General features: G+C 41.2%; 1 protein-coding gene across 3 annotated transcripts in view; it reads left to right on the forward strand.

The window, feature by feature from the left end:
* Positions 1 to 13,893, forward strand: part of ANLN (anillin, actin binding protein) — a 98,225-nt gene that overhangs the window by 19,743 nt on the left and 64,589 nt on the right. For all 3 annotated transcript variants that reach the window (XM_068236397.1, XM_068236396.1, XM_068236399.1), the window contains exons 5-8: positions 924 to 1,209; positions 10,326 to 10,510; positions 13,214 to 13,321; positions 13,483 to 13,588. In XM_068236397.1, the coding sequence (XP_068092498.1) occupies positions 924 to 1,209; positions 10,326 to 10,510; positions 13,214 to 13,321; positions 13,483 to 13,588 (685 nt within the window). The remainder of the gene's footprint in view (positions 1 to 923; positions 1,210 to 10,325; positions 10,511 to 13,213; positions 13,322 to 13,482; positions 13,589 to 13,893) is intronic.

A 13,893-nucleotide genomic window follows, 5' to 3' on the forward strand; every position in this document is an offset into this window, starting at 1 on the left:
TACTTTAAGAAAGCATATTGACATAATAAACTTTCTAAAGAGCATTTATTTACCTAGTTAAAGTTTGCAATTTCTGCTAGCGATTAATACATTTGGTCTGATTTTGCTTGATGCAGCAGAAGTGAATCTGTACCTGTCTACATACAGTACAACTATAGTATGTTTGCATCAACACAGTTGATTTTCACTAATTTCTAAAGGTATCCAACCATATTTGAATATTACAAATTGCACCAAATGAAAACTTCTAGGCCCTGCATAGAAACTGGGTAAAAAAAATACTGCTTACATAGTAATTTTACTGCCATTCCTTAGAACATCACCTTAGTCAGCAAAGTGTATAGAAGTTAAAAAAAACTCTTGTAGTATGGCCCGGTAAAATAAACACGCCATATAGGCACACTTTGCGCTTCAGCGATTCTGGATGGGTTTGTCGTTCAAGGACACAAAGGGATGATTTACATAATTTAGCTGTTCAATCAAATATCAGTTTTTTTGCTGAAATCTATTTCAGATTTAATGGCACGAGAGTGTTTATTGACCACCACTAAACTGCCAGATGCGGCCTCTATCAATCAGTTTATGGCTTGCATAACTGTTTACAGATTTATTTTAGTGCCAATTAACTATTTGTGTCTCAATAAAAGACCTTTTCCTGCCATAACGCTGCTGATTGCATATCCAGTTGTGTCAATGAGATGGCAATGGTTATGACTTGCCTGCTAATGTCCTAAAAATTGTATGGAGCTTGGAACTTAGCAAGTCAAATGCATTTTAACTAGTTCCAAAATTAGCCATTGACCATTGCTAATTTTTGTTTTGGCACACTCCTTTATTGTAGGGTTAATAAAAGTTGCAATGCCAGGTTATGTATCACACTTGCTGAGGGACAGTATGTATACCTACTGTGTTGTCTTCTATAGGAATCTACACTTAATGAAGTGAAGACCTCCGGTTCTTCAGTGGCAAAGACAATTCTCAATGATAAATCAAAACTGTTAGCAGATCAAGACAATAGCACTGTACGTTCCAAGATCAAGGACAATGACATTCCACCAACTGAAGTGAAGCCTTTGTCAGCCAACTTATCTACTCCACAGAGGTCAGAGAGACCAGCGTCAAGAATTTTCACTGTTCAGCAAGCAACACCCAAAGACGAGATAAGCAAGGCAACATCTGCTGTGCAGAGAGACAAAATCGCAACACCAGGCAAGCAAAATAAATGTATTCTGTACAGAATGTCTTGGATAAATCATCCATAAAATATCGGTGTATAGAGGTTATAGAATTCTGTGGATGTTTCTCGGAGTATTCAGTATCGTTTTCATGGGACAACACTGACGATACGACACTTTGATATAAAGTATGGTATATACAGTTTAAATTTGCTGTCCCTTCAAAATAACTCAACACACAGCCATTAAAGGGGCACTACAGCGAAAAATTTTAAAATATGTGCAAACATATACGAAGTACATTTTTTTTTCCATACTAAAATGAGCCATAAATTACTTTTCTCCTATGTTGCTGTCACTTACAGTAGGTAGGAGAAATCTGACAGAAGTGACAGGTTTTGGACTAGTCCATTTATTTATAGGGGATTCTCGGGGATATATTTTCAAAAGCATTTAGTGAATGGCAGTTGCTCTGTTCAACTGCCAAAAAACTGTGTAGGGAGCAGGGAAGCTGGCCAGCATCATTGTTTAAATAATTTTTCAGGAATATCTTTATAAAGAATAAAAGCCTTGCTGAGAATCCCCTATGAAGAGATGGACTAGTCCAAAACCTGTCACTTCTGTCAGATTTCTACTACCTATTTATGGCTCATAGTGCTCTGGAAAAAAATGTACTTCTTATTTTTAAATGTTTGCACATATTTTACAGTTTTTTCGCTGTAGTGCCCCTTTAATGTCTAAACAGCTGGCAACCAAAGTCAATACACCCCTAAGTGAAAGTCAATTTTTTTTCTGTCTCCAGTGTGTTGTTGCTCGCTATTGTTAAAAGGTGTCAGATGTGCATGTGAGCAGGTATGTTAAATTTGGAGCCATGACTTTCACAGATCGCTTGTTATAAATAAAGATTACCTAGGCTATAAAAAGATTGCCAACACGGAGAAACTGAACTGTAGCATGATGGCCATACAGCGGTTTACCAGGACAGGTTCCACTCAGAACATGGTCAATCAAAGAAATTGAGTTCCTTTGCTTGCCGTCATAGCCCGAGGTTGTCTTTTTTACAATTACACATTGCTGCAGAGGTTGAAGGGGTGGGGGTCAGCCCGTCCGTGCTCAGACTATATGCCACACATTGCATCAAATTGTCCTGCATGGCCTTTGTCCCAGAAGGAAAAGATGAAGCACAAAACAAACAGTTTTCTGAAGACAAACTAAGGACCTTTCTTGTGATCTGAGTCCAAGATGAACTTTTTTTTGTGGGGGGGGGGGGGGGGGGGGGGGTTGGGGGGGAAATCAGGTGGTGCCTAGTGTATGGGGTGGCAACCTGGTAAGGAGTACAAGTATGGTGCCTATAGTCAAGTGAGGTGGTGGGAGTATCATGGTTTGAGGCTGCATGAGTGCTGCCTTCTCTGGGGAGCTATAATTGATGGAACGATGAATGCCAATATGTACTGTGACATAATGAATTGGAGCATAATCCCCTTCCTTTGGAAACTGGAATGCAGGGCAGTATTCCAACATAACTACCACAAACACACCTCCAGGATGACCACTGCCTTGCTGAAGAAACTGAAGGTAAAGGTGCTGGACTGACCCTATTGAGCATCTGACAGTGGGGCATCTTCATATGAAAGGTGGAGGAGTAAAAGTTCTCTAACATCTATCATCTTTGTCATGGAACAGCTGAAGAGGATTCCAGTGGCAACCTGTGAAGCTCTAGTAAACTTCATGTCCAAGAGTTGAGGCAGTGCTGGAAAAATGACAGCCTAATTTTTTTTTTTTTAATTTTGCTTGCGTGTTATTTTGATGGGACAGAAAATTTACGCTGTTATACAAGTTGTACACTGACTTCCACTCTGTGTTGCCCCATGAAAAAATATAACAAATTTATAAAATGTGATGTGTACTGTTTTGTGAGATACTGTATGTTGGAGTATTTCTTGCTGCCCTTATTGTGTTATCAGACCATTTACCTCGGGTGTTAGAGACCCGAAAGTCTTGTTTTTTTTACCTGTTTTTCTCATATAATCCTTTTCAGCATGATTGCCCCACTTCATTCGCCGCATCCCCGGGGCAGATGGGTGATTTAGTGCTGTTTAATAGCCCTGCAAAGCTCCGCGGCTCATTGGGCTTCACTTCCTCAAAAAAGGCAGAGCTTTAGGCTGTAGCTCTGCCTCCTCCGCAGTCAATCTCCGCTGATCACCGCCTCTCCCTGCCCCTCTCCGTCTTCTTTCACTGAAAGGGGCGGGGAGGAGAGGAGGCGGAGATTGATTGCGGAGAGGCTGAGCTACAGCTCAAAGCTCAGCCTCTCCAGGAAGAAAAGCCCTGCGAGCCAGGGCAGCACAATGTGCGACCAGCAGTCATAGAACTTTGCTGGTCTAACACTGCAATAAATCGCCCATCTGCCGCGGGAATGCGGCCATTCAAGTGTGGCATTCATGCTGAAAAGGATTATCTGAGAAAAAAAGTTAAATAAGCGAGACTTCAGAGTCTCTTTAAGAACTTTGGCTAGTGCACAGTAGTTGATCTCTTGACTACCCAGCAGCTTAGTGTAGTTGTACAATTGAAAATGAATTGCAAACTGCTGCATTCAATGCCATATATACATTTACCACTTTTCATGGAAAACATGATTGGCCCTAGAGGATTACAATATGCATTGCAGAGATTTTAGCAAATATTGCTCATTGCAACTTGCTCCTTTTGCTTTGTGCCTCCCTAGCACCCAGATGTAATGCAAGAGATTGTACATGTGAATACAGTGGAACCTTGGTTTGCAAGCATAATTCGTTCCAAAAATGTTTTTAATCCAAAGCATTTATTTTACGGGTGACACTCGAAAAATTTGAATATCATGGCTAAGTCTATTTATTTCATTAAAGGTAACCTGAAGCGAGTAAAATTATTTAAAATAAACACATGACGTAGCTGCTAATGAATATTACATACTTACCTCACCATCAGTTCCTCTCAGCTCACCATTTTCTTCTAAAGGTGGGTACACACGTCAGATAAAAGTCTTTGGAAAATGAAAGATCACAGACCAATTCTACCCCCTTTCATATAGTATGAGAGCCATACTCTACACAGTCTATTCTATGGAGCTGAACTCCCCATCAGATAAAATCTTTGCAAGATGCTGCACACAAAGACCGCTGTACACATGCAACAGATCAGTATCTGCAAAAGATCTGTTCCTGCAAAAGATCCATTCCTGCAAAACTCATTCATAGTCTATGATATCTGCAGATCTCATACACACCTTGTTTAACGGACAATTATCTGTAGATCAGATCCACCAGGTTGGATCTTCAGATCGGCAGATAATTGTCTGATCTGCAGATGAATGTCCATTAAACAAGGTGTGTATGGGATCTGCAGATATCATAGACTATGAATGCATTTTGCAGGAATGGATCTTTTGCAGGAACAGATCTTATGCAGATACTGATCTGTTGAATGTGTACAGCATCTTTGTGTGCAGCATCTTGCAAAGATTGTTATCTGATGGGGAGTTCAGCTCCATAGAATAGACTGTAGAGTATGGCTCTCATACTACATGAAAGGGGGTAAAATTGGTCTGTGATCTTTCATTTTCCAAAGACTTTTATCTGACGTGTACGCACCTTTACAGTGATCCCTTCCAGTTCTGAAAATATTTTGTCAGAACTGAAATACACCAGTTGCTGTCAGTTATATATCAGCAGCTGTCAGTTACAACTGAATGTGCAAGGTAATGTCCATGTTTCCCTATGGCTCAAGTGGGTGATATTACAGTTGAACAGTGTGCTGACCAGGAAGCTGTTATGTGGTAATGGCCATTTTTAAAAATGAGGGCAGAGCATTCCATTGATCACAGTGGGTAAATGGGACGCAGGAGAGAAGAAAGAGATTGAGTAAACTACACAGGAGGCAAGTATGACCTGTGTATGGTTATTTTGACTTTTTATTTTCAGTTCAGGTTTTCTTTAAAGAGAACCTGTACTGAGTAAAATTATTTATTTAAAATAAACACATGAGGTAACTTCAAATGAACATTACATAGTTACCTTGCCATCAGTTCTTCTCAAAAGCTCACCATTTTCTTCTTACAGTGATCCCTTCCAGTTCTGACAACATTTTGTCAGAAATGAAATATATCAGTTGCTGTCAGTTATATATCAGTTGCTGTCAGTTACAGCTGAGAGGAGAACTGATGTGTCCATGTTTCCCTATGGCTCAAGTGGGCGATGTTACAGTTTAACTGTGTGCTGACCAGGAAGCTGTTAGGGGGTAATAGCCATTTTCAAAATGGAGGACGGAGAATTCCATTGATCACAGTTGACAAACAGGACGAGGGAGAGGAAAAATAGATTGAGGAGTAGACTACACAGGAGGTAAGTATGACTTGTGTATGTTTATTTTGTCTTTTAATTTTCAGTTCAGGTTTTTTTTAAGTCAACTTAAAGTGGTCTAACACCCAGCATTTCAACTTTGCTTTAAAAGATTGCTTACAGCTTAGAAACTATTATGCCAGATTTTTTTTTTTATTTATTTATTTTTTTAGCAGAAATTTACTGAATGGATTAACCACTTCCCTACCACGCTATTTTGTGCTGATCTGTGCTGCGTGGGCTCTCCAGCCCACAGCACAGATCAGGTTGCAGCCAGGCCGATCAGACTTCCCCCCCTTTTTTCTCCACTAGGGGGATGTCCTGCTGGGGGGGTCTGATCGCCACCGGGTGCTTGCGCTTGCGGGGGGGGGGCTCTTCAAAGCCCCCCTCCGGAGCGCTTCCTGGCCTCCTTCCCCTTCCCTCCCTCTCCCTCCCCCTGTGAGCGGCGCAGGACGGATTTCCGTCCTGCGCCTGATGGGATAGGCTTTAGCCTATCAGATGCCGGTGATCCCCGGCCAATCAGAGGCCGGGGATCACCGATCTCCTCTACGGCGCTGCTGCGCAGCAGCGGCGTATACATGTAAACACTGGGGAAGGTCTTCCCCGTGTGTTTACATTTACCCTGCGAGCCGCCGATCGGCTCGCAGGGTGTTCACGGAGACACCCTCCGGGAACTGACATGGAACGGAATACACTTCAGGATTCAGGGGCGTGTATATACGCTCCGAGAATCTGGAAGTGGTTAAACATGGCATTTTAGTGTTGCATTTAGCTAGAAATCCTTCTCCGTGCTGAGGTTTAGTTACAAATGTATCTATTTACAATGTAATAAACAAACACCTCTCTGAGAGAACAAAGAAGACTTCCCAGAGAGGCTTTTCAGAGATTATTTGCATTCCAAACAGATACATTTGTAACTAAACCTATGCACAGATGCGGAATCCTAGCTGAATACAGCACTAAAGCCTCATCTACACTGGTAGATGAGGCTGCGATCCGGCGTCTCGATTAGCTGCCGGATCGCCTCTTCCGCGTCCCTGCTCTCCGCGCGTGCGCCGGATTCGATTCCCGCTCGTCCCCGTTGGCGCCGCTTATCTTCCGCTCGATTCCCTGCCATTGTCCCCTCGCGGGGAACGAGCAGGGAATCGGCGGTGGGGAGATTCGTCCTGTCGGATCTTATCAATCGAGCCGCATCAGCGGCTTGATTGATGAGCCACATCGCCGCCGTATCTACGCGTGTAGATGCAGCTTAAAATGTCATGTTTAACCCATTCAGTGAATTTCTGCTTAAAAAAATCTGGCATAATAGTTTCTAAGCTGTAAGCAATCTTTTAAAGCGAAGTTGTAATGCTGGGTGTTAGACCGCTTTAAAGTGGAGCTCTTGCACAGGACAGGAGGAAAACTTAGAGAAATGCCCCATGTATGTAATTAGAGAGTTTAGCCTGTCTAATTCCCCCTCGTATGCCTAATCACAAGTTGTAATTTGATCCCTTAGCTGTGTCAGCTGACTGCCATGGCAGAGGGGCTAATTTGAAAGCACAGGATGGCAGGATGTGAACAATACGTCTGCTTCCATGAATGCAGGAAGACGATACACTGCAAATTTATTGCAGGATTTGTATCCACTTTAACGGAGAAGTGTTTTTCTTTAACCTTCCTGGCGGTAAGCTAGCTGCGTGTGCAATGCAATCGCCCCGATCCGCCGCTATTCGTCTCGCTGAAAATCAAAATCTCAGACCAATAGAATACTGTGAAAATGTTCAATATTCTAGGCTCTGTGTCACTCGAATCAGCTAATTATTTCAAAACACCTGTAAAGGGTTCCTATTTCATATATTAGTTTCACCTTTTTAAAGCAGACCTAAACTCCATAACTTCCTACCTGCTCTAAAAAATACACAACAGCATAATAACTTTTGAAGAAAAACTTCGTTACAGCTGATACAAATCCTAAAATCTGCACAGCGTCTACATTCTGCTTTCATAGAAGCAGACATGTTAACATCCTGTGCTTTCAAATGAGCTCATCTGCCATGGCAGTCAGGTGACCCAGGGGTGAGATCAAATTACAACTTGTGATGACACAAATTAGGGTGAATTAAACTCTAAATACATGCAGGTGCATTTCTCTACGTTTTTCCTTGTGTCCTGTGCAAGAGTTTAGGGTTTCACCTGTATATCATAGCAAATTTCCCCTTTTGGATTAATGGAAACTCAGATTTTTTTTCCACAATCCAAAAACATTTATAGAAAAATGTTTAATACGAGATACCAGGGCTGAGAAGTTGGAGCAATTTTTGGGTACCTGAAATCAGGGGAAATGCACAAACTCTGACTTCTAATAAATTTAAAGGGAACCTTAACTATAAAAAAAAAAAACATGAGTTTCACTTACCTGGGGCATCTACCAGCCCCCTGCAGCCATCCTGTGCCCTCACAGTCACTCATGGCTCCTCCAGTCCCCCGCTGCCAGCTTGTTTCGTTTTTGCCGACTGGTAGTCGGCCGGCCACCATGCGTACATTTTTACGCATTCCCGCTGGTGCCGAAAGCTATCGCGGCTGGACATTAACTAGTACATTTTTACACGGTGCATGTGCAATGCGTACATTTGTACCTGTAACACGTAAAAATGTACTTGTTGAGGTCCGCGATAGCTTTCTGGGTTTTTTTTGTTTAAGGTTCCCTTTAAACTATAATTATGAGAAATATAACATTTTATATTTTCCTAAGTCATCATAAATCATAACATATATACAGTAATAGCATTGCTTAGTCTGCAAAAATGAAATAAACCAATCAAAAAATGGTTACTTGTTCTGCTGCAATAAAGCAGTCACTGTATTTTTAAAGTCAGATATACATGTCTGGTTGGGTCTGTATATCTGATGTGTACACAGATGCAAATAATTCTGCATGATGCAGGTTTATGCAAATGTATGAAATGTTTATGCATGCAATGCTCATTATGCTCATGAAATCAATTAAATTGATATGTTTTTTAAAATTGGGTTTGGTGACTACAAATTAGGTTGCACAGTAGTACATATGCATTCCCAGCAGAGCTATTGTGAATCCACAGAGAATATTAGGCAACACCTCTGCAATCAGTGTGCACATCACCTGCAAACCTGGTTCAGATAGTGCATGAAGAATGTGTAATGGAGTTAGAATCCCCTCCTTCTCCTGCAGAGTACCTGCACATCACTCTTATGATGCCCTAACATTGTACTATTTTTTTTTTCAAAAAATTCCGATTAAATAATTTTGTTCGATTAGATTAGCTTTGAATATAAAGATTTTTCCAACATCTGAACGGATTCGTCTTAAAATGGTATAATTTGTTCTTGTTCAAAAAAAAATTTCTTGATCCAAAAAAGATTGTTTTGGTTGAATAAACGGCAAAATCAAACATTTTTATTGTACTGTGTATGGGCACCATTAGATGTACTCGCATTTAGATTGCCTAGGGCCCAAGTGATCATCTTGCGTGTTTTCCCTGGCCTGTTTTTTTTTTTTTTTTTGGGGGGGGGGGGGGGGGTAAAAAGTGGGCGGCGCATGCATAATCCGTGCGAAACCAATGATCTCGGCTGTTCTCTTCGTGGTGGCAGGTGAGCTGATGCCTGAATATGGGGTTCATTGATTACTTACACAGTGCATCCTGTGCTTGCCAGGAGATTTGAAGTTTTTATTTGCTTGCTGGATTCTTGAAGAGCATCTCCAGGTCCCAGGGTATACAGTATGTGCCTAGTTTTACACCATGGAGTTTAGCAGACAATTTTACAGCTTAGAGCTAATTTCACTCAGTACATGGCAAACAATGGTGGATAGTGCTGCTGTTACAAGGATGCACATTTGATGAACTACAACTTCTAGCATATCTTAAGGCTGCATGGTGAGGCAACACTAATCCCAGGCTGGACAAATTGCAGAACAAGTCCTGCAATAGGGTAAAGACATAGCATAGTTAGATAGGTATTTGGGTTGAAAAAAGACATACGTCCATCGAGTTTAACCAGATTGGTACTTTGGCCAATCTTGCACCTTCTGTCCACAATGCAGCCTATCATCAGGCAATCCAACCTGTGCCAAGTCACGCCTGCGGAGGTATCGGATTAGCTCCTATACCTTTTTGTTTTCATAAAAATGAAAATTATGGAGATTACCTCCCTCAAACAGTGAATTATTTCCCTGGCTTCTAAAGAACATAATTCTAGAAAACCATAGCTAGCTGCACATTGAACAGGAAAAGCAGTTTTAATACAGCTGTATACTGTATGAACGGAATGGTTCGTAGTGGTAATGGACAACGTTGTTTTGGGTGTGTTTGTGTTTTTTGTTTTTTGTTTTTTAACAGGGCTTTGGAGTCTGAATCTGGGCAATTTTGGGCACCCGGAGTCAGAGTTGGAGTTGGAGTCGTGGTTTCAGAAACTGAGGAGTCGGAGTCGCATGATTTTTGTACAAAATCCACAGCCCTGTTAAGTATTAGACTAAGGAGTCGGAGTCGAGGAGTCGAGTCTGAGCAATTTTGGGTACCCGGAGTCGGAGTTGGAGTCGGAAGATTTTTGTATCGACACCACAGCCCTGTTTTTTAATATGAAAATGCTTGCCTTGAATTTAATAGACATTTTGGATACTTTTTGTTTTCCAAGGTATATGTAATCCTTATGATGAAATATTTTTATATAATGCTGGTGCATTTATTTTTCATTTGGAATGTTAATATTTGCAACTTAATTTAGGTTGGTGCACTATGTTTTTCTTTTTATCACTCTGTAGGTGGTCCAGGAGTGAAGTCCTTCTTAGAGCGGTTTGGAGAGAAGTGTCAAGAACGCAGTCCAGCACCTGTAAACCCTGCACTGAAACCTTCTGTGGTGACCCCAACAACAAAGAGTATCCAAGAACGGCTTTTGAAGCAAAATGACTTATCTAGCACTGCTAGTTTAACGCAGCAGCAGAAGAAGGTAGTTCTGAAGCACTACAAATCTGATATTGGGGTCTAAAATTAATAAACTGTTCTTCTGAGTTTTATTTTATACGCAAATACTGGTATAGCACAAAGTACTGTAGTCTAAACCAGCTGTCGGAGATTTTTTCCCAGCTGAAGTCAAAATTGAAAGACAGTACTGTAGCATTTCACAGCCTGTGGTACCGTCCAAATCTGTTATTTTCTGTGCTTTAGTGGGGGAACCCTGCTCAGCACCTGCCATTTAGCTGAGAGCTAACATTGCATTGCTGCTGCCTTCATTCTGTTTGGAGCTAGATCCATATTTCTGCTGCCTAGGTCCCAACACACATAGTTTAAAGTAAAACCAGTGCCTGCTCTAGCTCTGCTATACAGTTGTGTTCAAAATATTCAACACCAAATGCTGTAAAGGGTTTTAGAGAATTTAGTGTACATTTGTAATTGTGTTCAGAATTAAATCTTACAAGAACTTTTTTAAAGAACCAAATGCAACTAAAATGACCAATTGTTTTTGAGTATTACATTTTATTTTTTTTTGTGTGACTTAATTGACAAAAATATTCAACTCCTTAAAGACTTCCACTCTTAAGAACAGAGGTTCATTCAAGTGTTTTTCGATGAGCTATTGAAAACACCTGTGGATGTTAACGAGCAGCAATCAAGCATAATAAGCACCAATTAGGCAGATTTAAAATGACTGATACTCAGCTCCTTCTAGACATTTACTGATGTGTTTACAAACATGGTGAAGTCAAGAGAATGGTCCAGGAAGACAAGAGAAGAGGTGATTTATCTTCACAGGAAGGACAATGGCTATAAGAAGATTGCAAAAATGTTAAACATACCAAGAGACACCATAGGAAGCATCATTTGCAAATTCAAGGCAACAGGGACTGTTGAAACGCTACCTGGTGGTGGCAGAAAGAAGATGCTGACTTCGACTGCTGTGCGTTACCTGAAGCGCAAAGTGGAGAAAAGTCCCAGTGTGACTGCTGAGTAACTGAAAAAAGATTTGTCAGATGCGGGTACTGAAGTTTCAGCTCAGACAATAAGGCGCACACTGAGTAATGAAGGCCTCCATGCCAGAACTCCCAGGCGCACCCCCTTGCTGTCTCCAAAGAATAAGAAGAGTCGACTGCTGTATGCCAAAAGTCATGTGGACAAACCACAAATGTTTTGGGATAGTGTTCTGTGGACTTATGAAACAAAATTAGAACTGTTTGGGCCCATGGATAAACGCTATGTTTGGAGGAGGAAGAACAAGGCCTATGAAGAAAAGAACACCTTGCCTACTTTGAAGCATGGCAGGGGTCAATCATGCTTTGGGCCCATTTTGCTTCTGCAGGTACGGGGAAGCTTCAGCGTGTGCAAGGTACCATGAATTCTCTTCAGTACCAGGAGATATTGGATGAAAGTGTGATGCAGTCCGTCACAAACCTGAGGCTTGGGAGACGTTGGACCTTTCAACAGGACAATGATCCCAAGCATACCTCCAAGTCCACTAGAGCATGGTTGCAGATTAAAGGCTGGAACATTTTGGAGTGGTCATCGCAGTCACCAGACTTAAATCTGATTGAGAACCTCTGGTGGGACTTAAAGCAGTTGCAGCGTGCAAGCCTAAGAATGTGACTGAACTGGAGGCTTTTGCCCATGAAGAATGGGCTAAGATACCAGTCGATCGCTGCAAGACACTTGTATCAAGACAAGACAAATAACATTTATATCGCGCTTTTCTCCTGGCGGACTCAAAGCGCCATAGCAGCAGCCACTAGAGCGCGCTCTATAGGCAGTAGCAGTGTTAGGGAGACTTGCCAAAGGTCTCCTACTGAATATGTGCTGGCTTACTGAACAGGTATCAAGCTATGCTTCACATTTAAAAGCTGTTATAACTGGAAAAGTATTTTGTACGAAGTACTAAGAATGAATGTCACTTGGGGTTTGAATAAAACTGATAATGATGTAAGCACAGAAAAGACATTTGTGGTTTATTTCATTATAAATGTTATGCTATATTTGTCTGACTTACAAGTGCCTCTTTGAATTAATTGTAAACAAGATGATTGAAATTATCAAAATCAATGTCAAACTGGCCAAAACACTCAATTTCATTGAATAATTTTGAACACAACTGTATTTATTTTGACCTAGAAGAGTTACATTTGAGATTGCTTTTCTTTCCTACTTTTAAAGGAAAGCTGATATGATTGCAGCACAAGCATTACATACCTGGAGCTTCCTTCTCTACCTTGTATGCCGTGGACTCTTTTTGCTGTCTTCCTAGGCAGTTCAGTTCTTCAGTTGTCAGCTCCAGTAGATGCTGACTACTGTGCCCGCTTACCCTGTTGCGCTTCCTTTTACCAGAGAAGAATGCAGGAGGACATAGAGGGAGCCTATGTCCTACAGGGAGCTGGACGGCATACATGCAAAAAGGGTGCCAGAAAATGACACATTCCAGCCTATGGTGGCACCTTTTTTGCTTGATTCGGCTGGAGGAAGCCCTAGGTAAGTATAAATGTTTAATAAGTCTATCATCTCGGGTGCACTTTAAGGATTTTCTCAGTTGCTAGGTACTGAAAGTGTATTTTGAAGGCAAGACGAGAAAAACGCTCATGTGAAAAAACAAGAGAAAAATGTATTGTATCAGGTCCTTTGAGAATACTAAGTACAGTATAGTAAATGCAATGTGTTTTTTCTTCATCAGGAACGTGAGAAGGAACTTGCAGCTATCCGTAGTAGATTTGAGAAAGGTGGTGTCAGGACTGCAGAAAAAGAAGATACAACTAAGCTCAAACCACAAGACACTCTACAGGTGATGGGGAAAAAAAATGACTCCAATACTCCAGTACAGTGTAGGGTCAGTTAAGTTTGGCAGATATGCACTGATTAGCTTGTGTAGGACAGAGATGAGAACATAATTTAGAAAATTCCCTATATATTTTAATTTTTTTTTTTTTGTTTTTTTTTTTTTAGGAAACTCAGGTTCACCCTCCCACCTGTAGTAAGCCACCAAAGCCAGATGTAAGCTCTCGTGCTGCCACAGAGAGGTTTCCTGTCACTCCACAGAAGAACACTGCATGTAAGGAATCAATGCTGAGGAATGAGACATACATATGCATGGCGGTCTGGGACCCACTGGAGCTCTTTTGGCAGCAGTTTTTGATCTCCATCAATTGATGGTGATTCCAGTAAAATGCTATGCTAATGAATGGGAATGTTGAGGAACTCATTGACGCTATTGTGATTAGGTAAAATCACAAACTGCAGTTCATACGGCTTTTTGGCAGCATTTTCGTTCCAATGTAAAGTGCTTAAGAGTGCTGTCAAATCGCACCTGAATCCCTGTACAAATGGATTTCTTTGTGCTTTCTAAACACTTGAACT

The sequence above is a fragment of the Hyperolius riggenbachi genome, chromosome 5 (assembly GCF_040937935.1).
Source record: "Hyperolius riggenbachi isolate aHypRig1 chromosome 5, aHypRig1.pri, whole genome shotgun sequence".
Lineage (NCBI taxonomy): Eukaryota > Metazoa > Chordata > Amphibia > Anura > Hyperoliidae > Hyperolius > Hyperolius riggenbachi.